Below are 25,588 nucleotides of genomic sequence, written 5' to 3'. Positions count from 1 at the left end.
GAGGATTTATTTTTGTTTGTTAGGAAAGCCATAAAAGGAGGAAAAACCAGAGAAGTTTTCTTCTCCTGGCTATCTGCAATGACATTTTTAAGTTCTCCTTTGCTTTCGTTATGATTTGAACTCTCAGCCTAGTCAAAAGACATGCACTGTTTGTATTAATGGTAGCGATAAAAAGATAAATACCAAACTTGCAAGCACACAACTGAACTGTTTTTCCTTCATTGTGGTTGTGCTTGTGATTATTGTTTTTACTGAGTTACAATCCGTGGAATAAGCCAGAAAAAGAAATGGCATCTCCTACCAGATGATTAGCTACCCACCATGACCATATCCATAGCTGATTTATGTCTGCCTTCTAAACATTTTCAGGGGTTTGCTAAAGAAAAAAAATAAAAAGAACAAAAACCCAACCCTCCAAAAAACCAAACTGTTGTGGGTTTCGGTTTGTTTTTTTTTTTTCTTGTTTTTCAAGGGGTTTTTTGTTTGTTTTTAACACCAAGTAGTTATTTTTTCCTCAGGTGATATAAATAGTGTCCACATAGTATAGGTAGAATCCAGGCAGCAAAGGATTTCTCTAAAGGATTTCTCTAGTTCACAGTGTCTGAAGTCCTGCTGTGTGTCCAAGTTGTCTTCTGACACTCTCCTATGGATACAGAGTAGTTACTTCTGAACAGCACAATTTCATGACAGAAACTCTCTTAACTTTGGTGAAAAACAAAAAAACAGTAGAAGGAAGAGGGTGTAGCTCCTCTAGTTATGAAACCAGCTTCAGTCATCTTTGTAATTCTTCATATATTAGTGAAAGCTAAAGGCATCCTTTAACACTTTATAAAATGGTTCCATCCATGTAGAAAATAATTCTGTTGACACAAATAAGCAGCAAGGCTAAGAGACAGGAGAGACCTAAGAGAGGGGACAGATGGGAGATATACAGAATTTCCAGCTCATATTGTAAGTGATAGTAGAGACAAAAAAATGCCCTGAGCTCTTGCCCACTGAAGGGAAAAGAGGAATGCGGGACACAGAGAAATCATAACTTCAGAGTGTGGCCTTGTGCAGTGAAGGAGTAAGTGTCATGCGTGGTCTTTATTGTGTGAAAGGATCTTTAGGTGAGAGAAAACACTAGCATATCCTGAGAAGAGATGAGTGAAAGCACAGGACATACAAATATGGAGCCCCAAATGTGTGTAGCAAACTTACCCCAGTATATATTGTCATCTAGTGGGCTTTTTAAAAACCTTGTTTTTAATTACAAGGTTTAAGTCAGTTGAGTTTTTCCCTTTCCTTTTTAACTTATTTCCTATTAGCTTCTGTTAATCTCTTTAAAACGCTTATATGGTTAAGGTGTGAATATTTTTCACATAAATGAAAAATATTGATGGGGGGACCTAAATGCACAATGCTTTTTGCATTAGAATTTTACTTTACAATGACCAGTGTGCATAGTGCCCAGGTATCGGTAAGCAACCAACGGCTCCTGCTCTTTCAGTGACGTCTCTGGGTGTCTGATAGGCACTGCAGAGGCCTCTGCTGCCTGTTAAGGAAAACGTGTTTAGTAATGGTTAACATTGTGTTACACAAAGTCAGCCTGCTTAACACCTCAAATCAAGGAAACAAGTGGAGAAGAGCCGGTTCATTACCTTTGGCATGCTTAAGATGAGACACTTTAATGCTTTTTAAGACTTTTATCAGTACCTAGAACAGGAATTTTCTTAAACATGCTCTTGTGCGAGTTTTCTAGTGGATCAACGCATCTTGCAGTCTGACCATAAATTTTACCTTCCTGGTGGCCAAGAACTGTTTTCAAGTGGTCTCTTCTTTCTGTGAATTACACGTAACAATATTGGAGTCCATCCTCCACATGAATCAGAGACAGATTTCAACATCTTGCCCTTAAGGTTCCTGACATTAACGCTTTGTAGGAAGGAGTTATCACAAGTCCCTCTGTAGGCACTCCCCAGGCACGTTTGGTATTTTCATAATGAGTTCACACGTCCTAGGTTCAGTATTATTTATGAAAAGTTAGGAATCTTGCATTCTGCTTTTTGCCTTCAGCACACAACAGTAGCTATGTTAGTTACAAGAAGGGTGGTCCATGTGAACCCTCCAGCTGTTAAAGATTACAAGCTCAAGGTTTGGAGCTTGTCCTGTTTGTTTAAAACTCAGTTCTTAGAACTGCGCCATACTGAAACTTTCCTATAATGGATCTGTGCACACTGTTACAGATGTACACCTGTGTACTGAGAATGTAAATTAAAGATGGCTTAGTAAAAGTAGTGTTACAGAGATTTAGTTTACAATTCTGTTGATCCATAAGTTGCTTGAAGTAGGTACGACATTCTTCGATTTCAGATTGGTTCAGTGGTGCTGTCAGTAGTAAAACATAAATATTTTATGGTGTCACATAAATGTTATGGTACTTGATTACATGCAGGGAGATTTCTGAACAACCCTAAATAACTCTTAGATGCTTTCCTGCCCATAACCACTACATTCAGGAATCATCAACACCTTAAATTTTGCTCAGAAGCTAACAGGAAGCAGGTAAAAAAGATTTGAGAATTAATACTCATTGCATGATTCTTTCAGCCTTTGCATAGCATCTCCCAGAGCACATTACAGAGCCTGGCTAGGAGTTGGAAAGGTCTGAATAGCCACTGTGAACTCCACAATTGGTACAGAAGGCTGATATCCAAAGTTTTCGTGTAGTGCATGGGTCCTACAAGTTTACTCCTCTTGCTGTTTAAGAACCCAGGAGCATCAGCCGACACCAGCAGTAGGACCGGCAAGCTGGGGCTGGCTTGTACAGACACTGTCAGTAGTTCAGCAAAGTGCTTTTCCTTGCATGTACTCCAGCAATACAAAGTTCAAGCAGCACTTCCACCCTCTGAATTTTTATTGCTAATGAGGGCCCTTTATTCAAATCCATTTCCTGGCAAGGCACACTGTGAGAGAAATGAAGTCAATTTTGTTACAAGTTGCTGTGGGAGGGCAGCAACAGCATTGTTAAAACCCACGTCTGGACAATTCCATTGCTACCATACTTTGCATCCTAATTTCCCCATGAAGTCTAATTAATGACATGCTAGTGTTTACATCATTATTCAGTAATTGTAATTGTTTGACATTTGGAATAGAGACTTGACACATGAGAAGAGCTGTGCAATTTTTTTTTTAATTGTTATTTTTTTCAGGGAAAAATAAATGAAGATGCAGAGAAGTTAAATTTTAAAATTAATCTTTTAAAAATAATATTAATTTTGAATTTTCCCCCTACCACTTCAACTACATTATAAAGCAAAACCTATCTAAATTTGTTTGGGCCCCTTGTGTACACAGATGTTTCTTTTGGGGAGTATCTAACATTTCAACAAACAAAGGACTCCTTTGCTGGTTTCTATGCTGTGAGTGGGAGAAGAGAGAGAAGTGTTCACTCTGCAAACACTTTCAAGTGTAAAATCTGATTTCCTTCAGTTTAACTCACATAACTAGTGGGTGTTTATTTATGGTCACAAAACTAGCCATGGCCTTTAATAATTCAGCTGAATTTCATTGTCATTGCCAACCTCTGGCATTGAGTTTCTTGAGACCATTAAATATTACTAGCAAATCTCATTTTTATTTCTTAGAATTCTTATCAACGGCTGTTTTTTATTTCTTCATTTCCTTATCTGGTAAAATGTATTGTGTTGCCTTTCTTGACGTCGATTTTCTTTTGTATCTGTATTATTTGTAGATGATAATAGCTAAAAGTATACATTTTGTCATGTAGTCTCTTAAAAGATGTTTTAAGTGTAAATTTTTGGTATAATAATTTTATGAAAGAGTGAATATATTTTAAAAGTCTGCAGTAAAAACTTAAAGACAGTTTTTAAAGGTTAGCATCACATGGCTTTCCTGTTGTAATCTGAGTTTATAAGATATTATTGAATATGATGATAGCAAGAGAAGATGTGGTTTGACCTTTTTTGGATCAAATATTTGAGGTATTCAACCTGTCTCTTCATTAACTATCTAAAAAGAGAAATCTAACAGTCTTTTGAGATCTGCAGTAAAATAAAGAATTATGAGAAAATAAGAGAATATCTGACTTCATACATATGTACATTTATACATATACATGTGTGTATATATGGAACATGACTATTTTCAGTACTTCATTTTCTTAAGGCTTTGTTTTGTGCATCTTGAAGATGTAAAGCAGAATTAACGTAAAGGTGTTTGTAGTAATTTCACTTCAGCAGTTCACAATGCTTGAAAGGTGTGTGATGTTCCTCTGAGAACAGACCTACTCTCTATACGCAGATGGATTATATTATATGATGTAAATAATTTTTAAGGCTCTCCATAAAACATATTAGATATCTCATTGCCACTGCATGCTATCAGAAGCATTTTTTTCACTGGGTATGTGGCAGGTTTGTAGCCTCTGACTTTACTGGTAGTTGGAGTGATTGATCATGTGTATCTGCTGCACTTTCTCAACTCAGCAGCACAGTTTGGGCATCAGCTATTAAAATGTCTTTTACAGTAAATTTGGTTTGTCAAACCAGACCATTTAGTAGAAGGTGATTATAATAAATAAAGCTTCTATTCCACATACAAACAGTAGGAATTGAGTAGCTGCTTCTTGGTGCTGTTTAAAGTTGTGCTTGAAGCATTAGTGATCTGACAGTGCCCAAGAATCTTGTGTTTATGACCAAAACAGATTAGCATACAAACACTAGACCTTAACTACTATAAAATAACAATAATTCTGGGAATTTAAGAATAATGATATTTTCTCTTTAAATATTTATAAGGCAACAAAGACATTTTAAGCTTACTGCAAATTCTCAAATGTGGAATTTAAAACAGATGGAATGAATATTTAGCTTTTCCCTCCAGAGACATCACAGGCAATGAAAGCAATGAGTGAACAAGATAGTTAAAGGGAAATAGCATTAAAAAAGTATTAAATGGACATATAGATAATATGCTTTATCTAGATATGCCAAATGTCATTTTTCCATCTTTAAAAACTTTTAATATATGGCAATTTTGTGGGTAACTTTACTCTCTTTTGCCTGCAATGATAATTTCAGCCAGATATAATCTGCCTCCTTATGCAAAACGCGAACTGTTGAGATGCATGTGAAACTTGCTGCCGTAAGTTCGTGATGCAGGTATGCTTATCTGAGCGCCTTTTTTCCTTCTCTATGTGTCTTGTCATTCACTGAACAACGTCTCAGATCAGAGTCTAGTCTTGTCATCTGGTTCATGAAGAGACGAACAACTAATTAAGAAAAATAATAATGAAATGCTTGAAGTCCTTTGTAAGATCTCTTACTTCCTGTATAATTCTGTTAAATATTTGTCCTGTACTTCAAGATCTTGTCATTAGGTAACATAATGATGTTCAGGTGTATCTGGAGCAGTGTTAAGTGAATAGTGTCAGATGATGGGAGCTGCTGATTCCTGAACATTTTTTTTTTCTGTTGGTTTCCATACTTAGCTTCAGTGAGCTCCCTGGATGAGCCCTGTCTCTGTCAGACCCCAGTTCACTGCCATGTTCCAGAGTCAGCTGGTGAATCTGGCATCTTAGTACCTATTAATGACAGGAAGTGTGAGTAGTAGATGTAGCATGCTGCCACATGACTCTGTGACGGAGAGCAGAATGCCATTTCTGAGACTGAATGAAGACCCATCGTAAAGAAAAGTGATGTATAATGGCAGGTTTGTATTTTAACAGGCAAGATAGCCTTGATCAGACGAGCAGTTTTGACGTGCCTGTTTCAGCACTCCACACGTATATTAGTTGGTGATAATTGTAATAACTATGCTAGAAATTAAATAAAAGGAAATAAGTGTATAAATATTTTTATTTTTTGCCTAAGAATAAGCCATAATCCGTATTACCTAATATAATAAAATTTAACTTCTGTGTTCCCTGTTTAACCCCACTTTAGAGTTAAAAATGTGTTTGACTATTTTTTTCTTGTAAATTCTAAAGCAAGTAATTTGTTCCACTATTTCATTAGTTGCAGTGCTCTGCTAATTTATTCTTCATCATTTTGGGAGTATGACTGCATTTGTAGTTCAGCTGTTTGGTTACATGTCAGGAATGCCATATACCTTTGTGAGAGTGAGTAACTTAGGACTGTGAAGTTAACTTGAGAGTAACCCTTCATGAAGCTTGTACTGTCCATAATGTTTATCCTGTGTCTGTTCAATCTAGCTTCTTTCTTCTGAATGAGAAGCAGCTCTACTGCCTGGTCTGAGATTTCTTTGGGCTATTCCATAAAACATTAAATGGGTTTGGAATATCCTTGAGTAAGAGCAGACTTCAGGCCCAGTGGCCCAGACATTCATTTACTTTCTATTGGAAACATCTAAACAATATGGTATTAAGGCTTCATACATCTACTCAGAATTATCTTCATGGAAGTAGAATATCAAACCTGATTTTGATTGCAGAGGACCTGGCAATTTCATGATGTGATGCATCTTGTCTGAAACATGTTCGAATGGATCACAGGAATCCTGTGCTTATATCTACCCATTGATTGGAAAGGGAAGCTTAAGTGCCTGTGTCAAGTCAGAGAATGTGGGTATCTAATGTTGAGTATTAATTGCCTGTTGCGCTCCTGAGACTCTTTGTACTGGTGTTGTTATTGAGATGGTAATGTTCTCTGTCAGATCTTGCTGTTGGCAGGGCATGGACTGCTTCATTAGGGGACACCTGAAGTTCCCAGATTTTGTAGGGGGAGCTGTTACTTAAACTCAGAAATACTTTGGTTTTTTCTCAAATCTATTAATGCTGGTACTTAGAGCTTACATTTTTCTGTTGTTGCTTGGCCCCAAAGAAAGTTAACCAGTGTTAGTACGGAGTGGTCTCAAAGGTCCAGGCTTTCAGGGTCATTCACAAGGGTTGTCTTCCGGGAGCTTCTGCTCCACAGTCATTGGAGGAGACATGGAGGGTATTGGTGACTCCTTTCCTTCCAAGAGAATCAAGTTACTGTTTTTATGAATGGTTGTACTGGACTGTGGGATCTTTGAGCGCTGGGGTACCATAAATGTTGTAGTTTGCCGTGAAGATGGAGATACTACAAAAAAGGCAAGATGCTTGAGAGTGGTTGGGCTGTTATTTGATAGGTGCTCTCTATGTTGTACCCTCATCTGAGATAGCAGAGGTCATCTTCACCTCACTTAGGAGCACATGGAAACATCTAGGAAAGCGTATGCCTGAACATCAAGACCGTTGGGTGTAAACTGAATGAAATGTGGTTTATATAAACATTTGATTGATTATTCATGTACTGATATAATGAAAATACTTTAAACTTAATTCATTTTAATTACATACTGTGCTTAATAGGATAATAGATAGTTTAAAAAATAGCAAAAAAAAAAAAATGTATGACCAGATATTTCTAAAATGAGGTGCACTCGCTCATTCCTGCCACTGAGCTCACAAAATGTAGTGATTGCAAACTGTAATGTTTTCTTGCTTGCCTGGCACTTGGAAGGAAAAAAGGAAACTACCAAATGGGAGAACAACCCTGAGAGGACCTCCTGGTATTTGATGTTTTCCCTACCCAGCTTATGACACAAGGTCACGTCTGGTTAGTGATCGCAAAGATGGTCACAGTACTCTTTGCAAGGTTTGCTTGTTTTTATACTGCTTTCAGCAACCTTCTTAGCATGACAGGGACCGTTTGTTCTTTGATTTTATTTATTTATTTTCCTTATTTTTTATTTCTTTTTTCCCCTTCAAGTGCAGTCCTGGGAGTAATCCGTGAATTGGTTTCCCTCAGCGAGGTCCTTGGCTTTTCTCTGTTCCAATAGCACACACAATGGTACCGGTACAGACCTGGGGCTCTTCATGCTTTCAAGAATGCGTTTCTTTATGCGTAAATTCGTTTTTATGTGTAATTTATTTTTAAACGTAAGCTATGTCATATAGAAAAACAGAAAATAACATTCACTCAACAAAACTTAGAGAAAAATAATTTATTCAGCCATATGTAGCTATTCTCAGCCTTGATTGGCATCCCCTTGTGGCAGTGTATTAAGACCACCTGATACAGCACTAGGTTTTTGCTGAAATGATGATTGCCTTACACATTGTACATGGAAGTGTACAAACTTTGTTATTACCAGTCCGTAGTTATAACTTTGTAATCTTCTGAACCTGCTTTGCCATCATCTGAATTTCAACTCTGCTTGAAATAACTGGCATTGGTAGTGATACTTTTAGAAAATTAGCACAAGCTTGGATACTGTTTGATGTCATCTTTTTTTTGTAAATGTGAGAGGGATTAAGATATCTTTGAATATATGTTTGGTTTTTTTTTGTTTTACAAGCATGTGATTTGTCTGTGTAGTGTTTTCCATACAAAGCTGTAAAAATATTTGTTACAGGCACTGAAATTAAAATTATTAACTTTATGTAAAATTTATACTCTTAAACTTTTAAAATAGAAACTAAGGACTTAAACACATGACTAATACTTTATCATGACATGTTTGTATTCTTTGTAGCATGTAAACCTGATACATAACTAAGTTACATAACTGCCTTGTTGTCTGTATTTGGTGTCTGCTGTTGTATTTGAAGTTACATTGATTAGGAGCTGTTGATACAGGCCATAGACTGAAAGAAGTGGATTTTTTTCTGACAGATTAGATGTTAGGAATTCTTAGGAACTGAGGGAAGTATTTCAGATTAAATTGCTTCTTTTTGTCTAGCAGAGCAATATGTTTCTACATCAAAAATGCATTACTATGAATATATTAGCTATGAGTTTTGTTGCCTTCTGTGAGTGAATTTAATTGGTATTTTCCAGAAGTCTTATATCAACATGAAACAAATCAAGATTTGTCAGCATTCAGAATTTGTGAGTCATTCAGTGTTTTAGGGAAGTTAATTTTATTTCCCATATGCAAGTGTGATAATTCTGTATTGCAGTGAAAAGTACTTGTAGGAGATACAGAGCAAGAAAAAAAATAATTCAGATAAGCTTGATTTAATTCCTAATTCTGTTGCTGCAAAAGTGCCTCACTTGATATTGTTGCTGTCTTGTTCTGGCAATTGGGAATCCTGTTAACTTAGTTCTGTCTGTGACCTACCTGGTTCTTAGCCCTACAAATAAAAATATAAAGCTCAAAAAGTATTAACTGTTCTTTTTATTGAAATTCAGCATTATAGATTGCCACGTGAAGCTCAAAGCTTGTAGTGCTTGAAACAGCTTAAAATTTCTGTGTCTATATTGTTAGTATTTAAAAACAAATAAGCATTTGCATCAATGTTTTAGTTAAATTTCTCTTTATATCCACTGGCTCTACCAAAGTAAAAGGAGATGAAGAATGGACAGTCTGCATATCATTCACTATCCCAAATTCAGGGCTAGAAAACTAATTAGAGAACTCATTCAAAAAATTAACATTGACTTAAATTTAAGGAAACCTAGAAATGGAAATGTTCAGATTTAGTTTTAGTTCTAGTCTTCCCTTTCTAACATACTGAATAATTTGGTTTCTCATAAAGTTATTTTAGTTGATGTTGAATTTTTTCTTCTAAAAGTTTAAAAGATTGCTAGTCAAAACTGTCTTCTCGGCATTGATGTCGAGTTTCTCTGTGATATGTGAAAAACACAGTTTAATCACATTACTGATATGTTAATTCAATTTCACACTTCCTTCACAGGAAGGAAGGAGGGTGGGTTGGAAAGGCGGAAGATCATAAATTTGAAAAGAATTTAAGGTGCTTCACCATGTTGTCTCAGAGGCCATCAGAGCATATTGAGATGCTGTAGTTATGCGAACAGAATGTGACCTCATAAATTGTTAAAGCTGGCTGACATAAATGCATTTAAAATGCTTAAATGTTCATTTTTCAATATTTTTTACAATTTCAGTGTGATTTTGGTGGTACTTCTTTTAATGGTATTTTTATCAAAAAACTAAAAGGCAGAGAAAAAACTTTGTACATGAAAAGGAAAGAAAAGGTGCATCCACGTGTCTGTACCAATGACTCCAACAAGCTTTTGTGATTTCTGTATGTGCCAAAAGGTGTGTGCAGGCTCTGTACACTGTCAAAACTTCCAGCTGTATGCACTGCAATTCTGTCTGGGTGTGAGCACGTCATTTAACAGTTTTGCGCTCCTGTTACCTGGTGATCATTGAATAGAGATTATCTTTTGTGATGAGCATACACTTTGCCTTGTATAAAGTATTGAGTCTTGAGACAGCTTTTGGAAATGTCCACATGGAGGGTAACATAGCTTTGTAGTCTGGTGCAGTTGAACTGATTGGAGGACAGTGAATGCAGTGAAAGTGCAGTGAATGCCGTGAAAGCACTCCTGCTCATCTTCTGTGCCTTGTTTCTATTTTAAAACGTAGCACATTCTGATCACTGCATCACTGAGCATGCCAAGTGTTGCCTTTACTGTCTTGGACTTTGTTACATTGGGATGTCAATGAGAATCTCAGTTTTTCCTGAAACTTTGCCCTACTGAGAGATGTGGTGGTTCTGTGGTCTCCTGAATTGTAATGTTAGGCTTAGGAGGAAAGAAAATGTGTTTGTGTTTCACTGGGTTTATTCTATATGTTTATTATTACAGCCTTTTGGGAGGTTTTCATGCTCAACTGACAATGTAGCTTATCAATTATTGTTATGGAAGAGTCACAAGAGCTGTATTCATTCTCATTTGGCTTAGGTACATGTTAGCTTTGCCCAGACCTCCAAACCTGCCAAAGCCCAAATGTGGAATGTGATGAGTATGGTAAAGACTGGACTGGTGAGGAGAAAAAAAGCTATTCATGCAGAAAACCTAAAATTTTGCCTGTAGTTAGTATAATAGAATATTGTAATGTATTTTATTATGCCTTATTTCTGTGTTGGCAGTTTTTAGTTTCTTCTGAGTTTTCTGCAGTGAAGTCATATAGTTGTTTATTCTGCCTCTCCCTAAGAGGCACATGGTGAAATGCTAGGGGTTTTTTGGTGAGTGGCACAATGGCATGGCTGGCATTTGTATTCTGCTGCATGTGTGTTTCCAGCCCAAATGACTAGGGGCCACTTCGGGTGATCACTGCTAGGAATGGTCTTTAGAGAGGGGTTCCCAGGACTGGATTTACACTAAATAGAGGCTGTGAGGGGAAAACTGTGATTCATTAGGAACCCTGGTTTAGGTTAAAGTGGTAGAAATAACTGCAGGGCATCTTAAAATAGTTTAAAGACTGGAAAAGTAGAAGGAATCTAGAGTGTTTTGTAAATTGTCCGCTTTTCTTTTTAGAGTTCTCTGCCTTACTTTCCCCCGGTAGCCAACATAACGCAATAGCCAAAAAGATTCACCTGTCAAAGATTCGGATTCTGTAAACACAAGCTTTTCTAGGCAGTGCTGGCAGTACTACTATGTTTGTCTTCTCTGTTCTGCCAAAACATATTCCTGGAAGTTTTTGTTTTCTGTTCTGGTTCTAGGCAAGATGGAAGGAATGGACGTAAAATACCAGAAAACCCGTCTACATATTGCAGAGAAACTTACTACATCATTCATTACAATTGCTTTAGTTCTTCATGGAAGTGATCCATAGTAGACTAGTGAACATGTGTGTTGTATGTTTTATGTAAAGTGGACATAACTATTTGACTCACTCATATGTTCTTAGCAGAGTGTTACAGACATGATTTTTTCAGTCTTGCACATTGGCAGAGTTACAGTGACTCTACTTTCAGCAAATACTCTGTTTTAAAATGATATGCCTTATGTTTAACTTCGCAGATCCAGAATGCTAATGACGTGCTAATAGCACCGCTGGAGAAGTTTCGCAAAGAGCAAATAGGTGCAGCAAAAGTAAGTGGCTGTGGAAGCAGTTCTTTTTCATTTCATGTTTGAGTTTATCAGTGTGTTTTGAAGGCTGGACTGAAAACAAGTATTCTGTATTCAAACATACTTGATGCCATCCTCATTAATGTGTTAGTAAATTATACTGAATGCTTTGCTTTGGAGAAGGAGACGATTTAGAAACGGAGTTAAGAGACTGAATATATGCATAGGGTACAGCTCTTACTGTTGTTGCACATTCTTACCATCTATAGTTGTGTTCATATTCTGATGTCTGCCTTCATGTTACATTGCATCTTGAGTTAACCCAGAATGGCACAGAATGGTTCAACAGCTGATCTGGGTGCAGTGGCCCTCAAGTGGCTATTGTATAAAGATGGAAAGAAGTCAGAGTGTTTCAGCCATACTCTCTTGCTGTCTCTGCTTTCCCTCTTCACTTTACATGGCTGATGCAATGCAGTGATTCACATTAATTTTGCCAGAGTATTCATCTTCATGTTGCCCAGAGATTTTCCCAGGATGGAAGTGCTCCAGTTAGTGATTTAAGCCAATTCTTTGGTGTTAGGTGTTAAGTGTTAAATCTGTGTTAGAGAATCGGTGCAGATTGTCTATACCAGGGTCCAGTAGTCAGCCCAGGAAATGAGATACATTGGGGAAAAAGATGTTGGAATGAACCATTAGTCTAAAAGAGCTGTTTTCAGTCTGATCTTGGAGTCTTAAGTGGTTATCAGTGACTGTTTTGATCACGCTCTCAGAGAGATGCATAAAGGCTGAGGTGGTCAATTAGAGATATGGTTAGTAACAGTTCCTTCTGTCTGCAGAAATATGCTAGTTCTGAAAGCATTTTGCATCTTGTATTAGCGCTCATGCATTTTTCCAGGAAATTTTCCATTTGTAAGGTTAAATGGGTACGAAAAATAACTCTCTTTGATGCTGTAGCTGAGGCTGTGCTTGTGCTGTACTCAGCAAACATCAGAAGAACAACAGAGCTCTTGGAAAGAGAGACTGAAGGTTTATACTTTTTGTACTGCTATTGTGAACGTGTAGCAAACAGATGAGGCTTCTTCCGCACAGGAACTAAGTAGATGTTTGAGAAGAATTTTTACCGTGAACTTGAGGTCAGGTTTCTCTGAAATGGATGTTCTTTATCCTCTTACTTGATATGTTTTTGTGTACAGCTGCATTCTTCTCTTGTCCCACCCCTATGCTGCTGTGAGATGCAGGGCTGGGAGTTTATTTACCATGCTGCCCAAATCAGAATTTAATCCCAGCACAAAATTATTTCTAGTTTTCAGTAGGTTTTAGTTGTGTTGTTCAGTTCTTTGTGTTACCATTTCATTTCATATTCCTATAGTTCAACGTGTATCATTCATCTCTGCAGAGCCCTGTTTGAAAGACTGTCCTAGTATGTCAGAGAGGCAATCTACTGGCAGTTCACAGGACTCTCTGCAGAACTCTATGAGATGCTCATGTGCCCCTTGACTACTTTGCTCGGTAGATGTCAATACATATTTAATGATCAAATTGAAGATGAGTCCTTTGTTTTCTGAATCAACAAGTATTTAATGAAAAGTCGGGGCACTACAGGACTGGTTGAGTGATATCCTGAGTTCAGGATATCTCAGTAGCTGGTTTCTTTTCCATATCCCTCCCAGATAAAATATGGACATTTGCTCATCTTATATAATTTGTGGAAATAGTGATCATTTTGACTTCTTTGTGGTCATACAACAGCGTACCAAATGAGTTCAGGAGGGAGCCTGGCTTGGTTAACTCTTATTCCGGTGTCTAACTGACTATATTATACAGTGTTGTGTGTGTTTTAGGCAGCCCAGGATACTGGCTTGACACACTGATGCTATATATAGAGCACTCCCAGCTCTTTGTTGTATAAAATGTCAAATTCATATTTTCTTGCATTGCTCATGAAGTTCAACTCTGAGGCTCAAAAAATGAGAGATTCAGACTGCCTGCATAACCCTGATGGTGACACAAACATTCACCTCTGAATTGATTTGTATCAGTGGAAGCAATTACAGTTGGCCTTTAACTAAATGGAATCATCACAAAGAAGTGAGAGATTAGTTACATTTAATACTGTTTTTCTAGTAATTACAAGATAGCAACATGTGATCTAGGAATAATGAGACCAGTGTGAAGCAGAGTAGAAATTTGGGCTTTCTAAAAGTCAATGTTAGTAAAGTAGAGAACATAGTTGGATTCCTTACCTCCACTTCTGTTCACCCAACTCAACTCTTGAGCATTTATGAACTTTTACAGACACAGGATGGGTTGAGCTTGCCAGCTATTTTATCTGCAGTTAATGAAGGTTTGCACAGAGATTTGGCTCTTGAAACTCCTCTGGGGTTATCTGAACTGATAACCAAATTAAAAAATAGATGCTTTCTTGTTGCTTGGGTTTCAACTGCAAGTTTTACAGGACACTGAGAATGTCACTTTTTTTTTTGAGATCGTCTCTGAACATGCCAGCTATATGGACCATATGTCACCTGTTACTTTTTGCTCTGAAATATCAGGTTTGAGCTGGTTTTCCCCCTAGTATTAACTTAGAAGAGCGTATAGAATTCTGTTCATTTCAGACACAAACTTGCTCCAGTTTGTCTGTCAGTTCTCTCCCCTCCAAAAACCAGAACATTTCTGTTCATATGTTACTCTCTGAAGAGAGGCTGAGATAGTGCAGACTCCACAGGATGGCTGATAGTCATGTCACACTATGTATATCCAGAGCTGTGAATTTTCAATTAATTTGCATTGTAACATCCTGTGGACCAACACCGTAAGAGATTAGGTATAGAAGCATGAGGTTAATTGTATATATGCCTTTTGTATTGGCAATTTCAGCAGTAGCTGGTCTTTGTGAGCAGTCTTACATATTTAGATCATATATTTACAAACAGTGGTGAGTGCTGGATTCTCTTTTAATTTGTCTTTGAAATTATCAGTTCTAGTACCTTGTTAAGCTGCGTTTCCAAATTTGTGGAGGAAAAAAATAATTGGATAGTTGTGTTACCAATATACATAATAGGAAATTATACTAGGTACTACTGTCAGATTTTGGTGAGGGGAAGATTACACAAGACAGCACCTGAAAGTGCTTACTTGGCTTTTTTCTTTCTTTTCTAGAACACCAGATAAAATTCAGTTAGAGATAAAAACAAGCAGTCCTCCCCACCCCACCACCCTGCCACACACATGCAGGAAAAAAAGAGAAAATGTTATAAACTAATGACAGTTTTTACTATGATAATCACTGTTTTATTTTAATAAGTAACTTTGCAAGATTTTTTACTATCATGATGAACTATTGTAGGACTATGCTACTGCTGTGTCTAATATAGAGAATGAGAATGTTTTCTTCTTTCTTCAAAACTAAATCAAGTTTAGGCAAAAAATACAATCACAGAAATCATAGAGAATATGGAGGATAAAATATATCCTGTTGATGTTGCAGCTATATTTCAAATACAAGGACAGCATAAACCCAGAGTGCAAAGTTCAAGTGGTTTTGGAACGTCGTAAGAATAACATTAAAGACTAATTCTTCACATGCACTTCAAAAACCTGAAGGTACCCAACATATTGAGAAACTTACCCCATAAAACATTAGTGTTTGTAATCAAACCAGCAATACACAAATCCCCATCACTTGCTCTTCTTGATTTATACTACTCGCTCTTCTGTTTTTATTGCACATATTTCAGTTCTTCCTTTTCTGTACACACTCAGTTTAAATAAAGCTGAGTTCTCTCCAGAGACTACACAAACCCAGTTTTGCATTGGATAGCCTGTTGATTTACTCCATCTGAGTTTGAAAAAATGACCTCTGCAATTATTGCAGAAACGCGAGCAAAAGCCGGGTGAGGTAACTGGGAAAGGATTTCAGGCACGAAGCGTTTTCCCTTTTTTGGTCAATGTGGTCTGCAAGTCCCCAGCTGGTAACATTGGTGAGATCATTGTGTGATGTGTGATGTACAAAAAGGCCAAACTTTCATGTTCTTTTTGTCCATTGAGTACAGTATTTAGCAATATCTGTTCCAATGTTCATTGACCTTTAGTACAACTTAAATCAGATCAAAGACAACAGAAGCAATTTTGGTTTTAAGACTTAAAAGGAGAGTTTTGTTTCCTCCTTACAGTTCCATCCTTTTGTTTCCTAGAATTATTTATTTTGGCCAGGAGGATTATTTTTTATGATTTACTTTCATTCATTCATTCGAAGCTGTGAGTTCCTTTCTACTTGGGAAACAAATCCATGTTCACTGCCGGGGTTAATTTTCCTGCATCTCTGTTCACATCTATATGTAGGCAGGCAGGAGCTGGCATGCTCCCTCTGTGTTTTATTTGGATTGTGCAGAAGCTGAGGATCATAAAACAAGCAAAGACCCCCCAGTTTTTGGAGTCTGTCAGAAAGCTGTCAAAGTCAAGGTTTAGATAGGGATCACTAGAAATGCCGGAATGCCCATTTTGTGAACTGATTTCCTTGGTATCTAATCAAATTACAGCACTTGTTATCCTTTAACTGAGAAAAATGACTGACCTTGCTCTAGTAGGTACGGCAGAAGGTGTTTCATTATAAGAAGCATCTGTTACTCAAGGTTTGGTACTTGTGTCCACTAGTTTTGTGATATTTTAATGTCAGTCAGAACCTTAGAGGGGAGGGGACGAGGGGAAGGAAGCAGAAATAGAGGCCAGAATAGATGAGGTCCAAATGTTTTGAGTTGAAATGCAACACAGTTCCAAAATCAGAGTTACTTGATATCTTTTTTGATAAGAAACTTATTCTGCAGGCAAGGAAATGCAGCAGTTGAAACCTGTTTCGTTTTCAGCAAGGCCTTTAAAGCACCCTACATTAGACATTATAATTTAGTTTAGACAGGGATTAGTATAAGAAACCCCCTTTGCCTAAGGAACTGGCTAATGAGGAAAGGGCAGTGAGTTTTGTTTATGAGGGAGATTGTCTGGTTAGGGAGAAGTTACTAATTAGAAGATCCCAAGGGGCAATTAGAGATCGGTCTGTCGGTTTATTTTTGGTAATGACCAGGTAAAAACCATCTGGTGGTGCTGACACAGCTTGGGGTTGCATATGCTGGGAGCATTGCCACGACAGAGGAGGGCTGGAGGATTGGGAAGAAAGTGTAAGAGGAAATGACCAAGCATGAGGAACTGAGGCTGCTCAGTGGTCATGACACAGCTGCAAACCAAATAATAGGCTGTACCTGTAAAAACCTCAAGTGGGAATCTCTTTAGGTATTAGAGGCTTTTAGGGATCTATGTCTGGTAGGTAAAGAATTACAAATTTTCTTTAGGTTTTCTTTTACTTATATAAATCCTTGAGTTTTGGATTAAGTTCATGAACTATGAAAGAGGTGTAAATTGCATTTGTAAATACATTTCATTCCAAGGTGTTGGTCCTAGGTGATTTTTATCTGAGAAATAATGCAGAATATGTTGTCTAATCTGGTATCTTATTTAAACTAGTATTGATAGATACAAGAGGCTAAGCTTAAAAAAAGGACTTTTTATAATGGTAAGTTTTGTTTGTGACAGTTGTAAGAAAACTTGAAAATTTGAAAACTTCTTCAGATTAAATATTGTTAAAATGTTTTGGGGTTTTGTTTTTGTTTTGTTGTGTTTTTATTTCATCTTGATTTTTGCTGTTTCCCTCGGGATTTCAGAGTCTTCTGTGAGTTGACCCAGATCCTAAAATTTGGAGAGGATGGATTGCTGCTTTATCAGCTGCAGCTGTCTGCTTTGCCTTTATAATTCACATTTAATGAAAACGTATATTATTTAAAATTATAATTATTATATTATAATTATAATTAAACATAAATTATTTTAAATTTAGATCAAGTGTATTTTCAGCTCAAAATACAGACCTTGAAATAAATACATGGAAATAGGAAGCTGTGAAAGACCTGCATCAATTTGGTAATCATTATTAAAATTATTTTTTAAAATGCAGAAATTGTAGTGCTATGGTATGTGTAGCCAGTGCTTTTTTTACATGTCTATATGTGAAATATTTGGGAAGTTTTAAAAGCAGTGGTGAAGACCCAGTGCGTGCACACTGCATCTTCTCAGACAGTCGTATTTTCTTCTGCAGAAAGCCAAAACCATTAAGCTGGGAGATATCTCTGGCTGAGCATCTGGACCCAGAGGTTTTTTGAAGCAGCTAATCTACTTGGGACAGCTCTTGTCATTCTGCAAATGCAGCAGAAATATTGTCTCATTGCAGTTTACTTCAGTAGCTGTTTCATTCAAGCCTGAGAAACTTCTGGAAGTTAACAGGGAAAAAAAAAAAAAAAAAGAACAATCTTAAAATCTTATTTCACTTCTAGTGTATTCCTTTAAAAAAATGAGCAAAAATTCAAACTTCATCACTAAAAGATTTTGGACACAGTGTTTAAAAACTGTTGGTTCAATCCATTAACTGCAGGTATTTTTGAATAAACCAGTTAATATTATACACAAAGTCTGTTTTAATAAATTCTGTTAAATGCATTCTTTCATTTAAAAATGAGTATGATTAACTGGCTGGCTGACTAAAAACAGTTTTTAAAGCTGTGTTTTTTCTGTGCTTTAGTGAAATTCTGATTTGCATCCAAAAGAAAGCAGATATAAATTAAGAGTAAGTAAATTAGTCCTCTAAATAGGAAATGTAATTTACTGTATTCTGCTCTAACATTTAAGAATTAAGCTTAGAATAAATGTGTTAATCACTGGAATTGCTTAAGTGAATATGCAGTGTATTTTGTTGGCAAAAAGAACCATTTATTTTTAAAAAAATCTATGTTTAGTTAAAAACAAAATAGAACAAAAAAACCCCAAACAAACAAACCCCCCCCCAAACTTAGGTTCAGGTATCAACCCTTCTACTGGAAAAGAAGAAAAGAATATAAAAATACAAAAAAAAAAAAAGGCACATTTCTAATTAAATTAAGGCCTTTTTCTTGCTAATTAGAATCAGTGTAATGTGTATCACAGGAAGGTTGCATGCTGCCCCCTCAACAGCTCCTAGAATTCTGCTGGACTCCTGAGCTGTGATTAAAAGTATGAGCGAGGACATTCACCTCCAAACTTTATTTCCAGGTCACAGGGGAACTGAACTTCGTATCGAGTGCTTCAAAGCACAAAGGATTTGGCAAATATTCTTAATATTTAAGAGGAAAAAACAATACAAAAAAAAAGCCCCACAACAAAATGAAAGGCTTTTCTCATTCTCAGTGGTCTACTGTGGCTTAACTCATCTGTTAATGTCCTTTCTAGCCTTGCTCTCAGCCACAGCATGGAGAGGATTATGTTCCACACCAGAAAAACAGGTCTCAATGTTGTTGATGAGACTCTTCAAGAATCTCAAGAAGGTTTTAAGAGAAATGCAGGAAGTGGCCAATCACCCATGGTACAGAGAAGGATAGGACTTGGAGGAAGCAGGTTTAGTATTCTGCTCCCTGCACAAGGTCTCAGTCTCCATTCAGCTAGTCAAAGGCACCTACCCCCCCCACCCCCATGCTCAAAATAAAACTCCACCCTCAATTCTAGCATCTTTTATCAACCCAAATTCATCATGATTTCAGAAAGGCAGCTGTGTTCTCTTACCCTACAGGGATTACTTCAGAGTTGTGCTAATGGGAGTTGCGTAGTGCCATAGCTGTGCCAAATAAAGCTTAAGAGGCTTTTTAGATGGGTATAAATTAATTTGTTAATCTTATTCTGTTACGTGTTGGGGTTTTCTTCAGCAGTCTTGAGGAAAATTAAGATCTCTTTCTCCATTGCTTCCCTTTCTTTTGTGGTGCATTTAAGATAACAGCATAAAAATACATCTGTTTGGTCATTACTTAGAAGATGTTGAATCTATGGGTCTTTATTCCACACCAGTAGTGGACTTGCCTTTTCTGTTCTAAATAGCAAATCATTTGATTGAGACACTTGGCTGTATTGCCATAGGTTTCCCTTCGTCCAGTATGTTGTTTATCTATGCAGCAGGTTCTGCAGGGGCCTGATAATATACAGACTCGCACTTTCTTACCGTTGTAGCAATTTTGCGTTTGACAAAGCAAATATGAAGTAGCTCTGTTCCAAAGTGTAGCTGGGAAGTATCACTTCTGAACTGTAGCAAAAGATGGGCATCATTACTTGAAGCTTTAATGCGCTGTGTAGATACAGGAGCACCAAGAGCTCCATCTTTCTGCCAAGTAAACCAGCGTCATTATTTCAGGATCTTTCAGTAGCCACCACAGAACAATGTATTCCTGTGGAGCTTGCCAAGAAGGGATGGTCTCAGATGGTTGTCTTGATGAGGAGATCATCCCTCCCTAAGAAGTAAACTGAGAGCTCTGGCTGATCTTAACTGCACCACTGGGGGGGGCATAACTCTTCACCCCTAAGTGAGAGTTTGTGTTCCTTTATCGGTGTTGTAAGAGGGACTCTGAAAACAGATGCTTTCAAAACAAAACAAAATAACTTCTGACACTAACCCCAGACTGTAAACAGCACAAGTTCCAGTTCTGTGTATTAATCTAAAAACTTTCTCATAACACGGCTCAAGTTCTTCCGCACATGAGCGTTGCGGTCCCGTTGCGATGACGTGTAAGGTGCGTGGGACCATGAGCTGTGTGGAACGTGCTGCTGGCACGCTGAAATCCACAGTGTTGGCTGATTGGTTGGCATAGGCAGGAGAGAGATTCCCAAGGAATGTTTTTAAAAAGAAATGACTATCTAAGAAAAAAGATATTTTTATCTTCTGTTTTTAAAATAAAGCAGCGAGTATGTGACATTCTAGGTTAATCTGTCAGAATTGCTTTATTTGAATGACGTTATGTTCTTTGCAGCTTTTTTGTACTTTCTTTACTTCAAGTGCATGAAAGAAAGAATCATAGAACCATAGAATGATAAAATGGTTTGGGTTGGGAGGGACCTTAAAGATCATCTAAATCCAAGAAGATAATTGCTAACTGTGCAGATGAAATGGCCTTTTCATACACGTTGTACTTTACTGGCATACCGGGACATTCCTGAAATACACTTCATTTAGATTAGAGGGAATCTAACATAGGAAAGGAGGCATGGAGAGCCTGAAGCAGCAGCGTACCTCCCATGGTGAGGAAAGGAAGCCATTGCTAATAGGGGGAACGGGATGCCAATAGGGCAGCTGCTGGGGGAATGGGTGATGGCCACTTAGGGAGATGGAGGACTGGACAAAGAGAAGCTGTGAGAGCAGGAAGGGGGCAGTGGTGGAGACCAAAGGGAGTTGCTGGCTGGTCTAATGTGTTTTTAAAAATTGGAGGTTCTTTTTGTAGTTGAGAAGTTCACTGCTCGCATGTTAGGATGAAAAGCAAGCCTTGCTTTCAAGGGCAGAGATCATGCTTCAAAAGCTGTTGTGCTTACAGCAGCTCTGCACTGTATGTTTAGCATTTCCATGCACTTATGTTACTAACTGTAGAGCCAAGTCAATCTTCTCTGTCCTTAGTATGAGAACTAAAGAATCAAGAAGAGCAAACTTTTTTCACTGCTGGTGCAGCACTGGATAACAGGTTGGTATGACTACTGAACTTGAAACGCCAACTTCGATCTATCTAAACATGGGTGAAGCTGAGAGATTTGTCCCTGCTTTGTCCGGGAGCTGATGTGGAAGATGAGGCAAAAACTGAAGCTGCCAATTCCCCATGAGTAATATACCAGGCCACTTCAGTATGACCCATTGTCGGTGTTCCTTTTCTTCTGCTGGCACTGTGTGCCTCAAAGAGTCAGCTACAACCCACCAAACCTATGCAAGTATTGTTATGTTTGTCTTTTCGTGTAAACCTTCTTTTCTTTCTGCTTGCGCCACTTTGTCATATGACCTGAGCTGATTTTGGTACGTATGGAAATGAAGCAGAAACAATAAAAGCCATTGGTTTTTGGTTTTATTTTTCCTTAATGAACTTTAGGTAGCACTGTAAGCTCATACTAGAACTAGATAATGAAAAAAACAAAACTATTTTCTACTCAGGTAGAGAAGGTCTCCTCTCCGGTCTCATCTTGGAAGCATTAATGTTAACAGGTTTCCATAGATAGCGTTGCCAGCTCAGTGACTTCAGCATTTTAAATATTCTAAATCACAACATGTGTTGTTGCTGATTGACTTTTATTTTGAAGAATGGCATGCCCCAAATCTGAGTTGGCTTTTTTCCTTTTATCATGTAAGCAATGACTTAAGATTGGGTTGTATCTTCTGTTGTCATTTACTTTCCATGCAGTATGTATAGCTTTATCAATTTTTAACAAATACCTGCATTGCTTATTACATGAGCAGTTTATTCCCTATGATTTTTGATGAGGTATGCAAGTTAATTCAAGCTTCTTTCTGAATTCCTAAAGAGCAAAGATAACTTTAAATGATTTAAAAAAAGCCACAGCTTTTGTACAGGAGCAGGAGACCTTCTTGGTGTTGATAAGATGTTTTCAACTTCAGAAAACTATCTTAAACCTGCTTCAGAGAAGGGTTTAAAAAGTCAGTTTCTGCCATTCTAGTGAGCTGCTTCACATTATTTAAGCAGTAACGTGCTAAAGTCCTAAGATCTTCCAGAAAAAAAAACCCAAACCTTCATATTTAGTAGACATTAAAACTGTTATAACTAGATTATGTGTGTAGACTTACCAGTCCTGCTGTTTGGGCAGGGATTTAACAGATTCCCAGACATCTAACAGCTACTCCTGGAATCGACAAATGCCAAATACACTCCAGACAACTCTGCAGCTGAGTAGCAGGGAGTCTCATGTGTCCTGCTTTGCAACCCGCCAGTATTGGCAGGTTTGAATGTCTTTTCACAGCAGTGCTGGGAACTTGTAAAACTTGTAATATTTTTCCATTTCAAGAGAGAAGTTTCGGAAAGAAACAAATGACATCCTACAAACACATTTGTTCATTTCATAGTGACTTCTTAATTTGAACAGTATTTTAGATCTCATAGAAATAGTGAGCCTTTTTTTTTTCTTTTTTTTTCTTTTTTTTTCTTTCTTTTTTTTTTTCTTTTATTCTCCAATGGTAAGTACCTTCTGTGTGCTCGCATCTGATGGAAATACATAGGGAGGCATTAGGAAATGGCTGTAGGATTCTCCTCTTCCAGAAAACACACTTGAAAGTACCTGATACCTGTCAAGGCATTAAGGAGGGAAAAGGAAATTTTCTTCAGAAGTTTATGAACTTGAAAGTAAATTATCTCTTGAAGGTTTATTCAGTATTTTACAGAGATGTGAATTCAGTCCTAAACTTAAATTAAGTTTTGGATAGTTTGAAGTATGTTTTAGTTTTATGCGTATCTTAGCTTGTTTTAATTGAGGTTATTTTTTAAACTGACAGTTTTTAATGTCTGTCTTCATAGCTTTAATGCTGCTAAACACTCTTGTATTCCTGGTTTATTGCCTTGTTATACTTCATAGCTGCAATATGTTCTTTTTATTATAATTATTTGTGTCTTACACCATACTATTTTCTGGATATTCATGGTTTGCATATGGTTGTTCTATTTTAGTAAAGATTTGATTTAAAGATTTATAGTTGTTAGGACATTTAATTTTCTACATGATGTATTCAGCTTCAATTTGGGAGTGTTTTCACCAGCAGTTATGAGTAACATAAGTCATAATTTATGACTCTATTATGCCTATTTTATATCGAGTAGCAATCATGTCTTCATAAAATACAGAATAACTTTGTTCTACTTTATATTATTTGCTAGCAATCCATAAATGATACCCTGTAACCTCCTAGTTTTCTCATGGATTTGGAGATACCCTGTTGGCTCACAATACATTAAATTCTGATTGGGACGAGGAGGAAAGGCGTTTTATATTCCCTTTTCACTTTTCCTTTTGAAAAAGCTCTTTTGGCCTTATCTTGAACTATGAGCATTCACATAACAAATCAAACTCTCTGCCAAAAAGAAATCCTCCCCCCCGTATCTATCAGAATGCAGTCTGTGGTCTCAGATGCCTATGATAATTTCAATTTTATTAAAACAAAGCAAAAAATACCATTCCCCCAACCCATGAGAATTTTAAGGAAAACCTCAGACAAAATAAAATGGAAGGTGCATTAATTTCTCTTCTCCTCAGAAGTTGTGAGGCTCTGAGATCTCACATTTTCCAGGAAATCATAGGATCTGAGTTCAAATCAGGATTTCCAAGACTTAGTTTATTTTCTAGTCTACAGTTCTACTTTTCTTTTTCCTACTACTTGGTAAGAGATGGTCCCCAAATTTACAACTCAAAACAAAATTCCAGTAACTTCGTAGAAATACATTTTGAATTTCGGTTTGGAAAGTAATGAAAAAGGTGGCTTTGAAAAATATATTAAGTCTAAAATTCCAACAAGGAACTATCTCCAGTGTGTTGTTATATCAACATTTTTGCAGTTGTTGTCAAAGAGAAAGAAAGGAGATGTGGGTTTATTGATCTCTGTGGAGTTCACCATTTCCTTCAAGTTTCTTCCACTGACAAATGTGCCTAACTTCATGTAAATTCAAGTCTTACTATTGCATTTCTGTGTCAGTTTCTACAGTTTCTGCATCTCAACTTGAGTTGGTGAGAAAAATATATACTAATTTTGGGTGGGGAAAAAATATCATCACAACTATGTTTCACAATGTTCACTTGTTTCCTAATTAAGTAATGGGTTCTCGCTGAATTTTTTCTCCAGTTTCTTCGCAATGTTTTCTATTTTCATTTCATTTCTTGATCATTTTAAGATCACCTCTTACAAAACATGTTTATTTTATGGTTGCGCAAGGATATTGTTATTGAAAATGAATCTGAACTAAATGTGCAGGGTTTTTTGTTTTAAAGATTAGCATGTTAAAGTGTAAATATTAATTCTGGGACAAAGGAGTAAAAATATTTTATTTAGGGACAAATGTAAGATTGAGCTAAGATATACTTGTAGATGAGTATGGTACCAAAAGTTATTGCAACTGGAAAAAAAAACGAAAGAAACAAGAAGCATGGCAAAGCCTCTTTATGAAAAGTAAAGAGGAATAATTTATATAATAATTATGAAGATACATATAAGAATTTTGATGTAAAATACTGCACACAAAGTAGTGGCAAACTTAGACCATTAAAAAAAAAAATCTGATTTTTTTTACCCCTTTTTGCTTTACATCCAAATATACAGCTTGTGGTTAAAATTTATAGGAATCATGCCAGTGATTCATTGCATGCATGTGATTAGTTACAGCATGGAATCAAAATCTTTCTGAACAGGAAAAAAATCACCTGACCTGACTGCGTCACCTTTTTAATAACTGATGTATGATCTTTTCACAGCCATAGACGTAAAACAAGAGGGATAGGAGAACATCTTTTGAGTTAAACTTCTAACTGGCACTCTTTAATTAATGGTATCCTGAGCAAGATTTATTTCTGAAAAGATAATTTTCTTTTTTGGGAGATTTTCTAATCAATTTTGAAATAAAACTATAGAGGAAAACTAAGCCGAGAGAACAAAGCCAGGAATTAAACCTGGATCTTGTATTACATGACTTGACTCTGTCAAGAAGGTACTGAAGTTAATAAGACTCCATTACATGCTAGAAGCCGAGCATTTGGTTAAGGGCTTTCCTAATGGGGTTGTTAGAAATTTGAAGCATTTAAAACTGTAAATATTTTTTAACTGATTTAAGGTTTACTGACCTGACACACGGAGGAATGGCTAAACGACTATAGAGAGACATTTATAGTGCTTAGAGTCTGCAGAACTTGGT

The 25,588-nt window shown here is 36.9% G+C and overlaps 1 protein-coding gene across 2 annotated transcripts in view; it reads left to right on the top strand.

Annotated features, from left to right (window-relative positions):
• ARHGAP42 (Rho GTPase activating protein 42) overlaps positions 1-25,588 on the top strand; it is a 159,358-nt gene that overhangs the window by 71,897 nt on the left and 61,873 nt on the right. For both annotated transcript variants that reach the window (XM_030475695.1, XM_030475696.1), the window contains one exon: positions 11,763-11,834. In XM_030475695.1, coding sequence (XP_030331555.1) covers positions 11,763-11,834 — 72 coding nt within the window. The remainder of the gene's footprint in view (positions 1-11,762; positions 11,835-25,588) is intronic.

This window comes from Strigops habroptila, chromosome 2, assembly GCF_004027225.2.
Source record: "Strigops habroptila isolate Jane chromosome 2, bStrHab1.2.pri, whole genome shotgun sequence".
Lineage (NCBI taxonomy): Eukaryota > Metazoa > Chordata > Aves > Psittaciformes > Psittacidae > Strigops > Strigops habroptila.
Note: the sequence above shows the minus strand (reverse complement) of the source record. Positions and strands in the feature narration are given on the sequence as shown.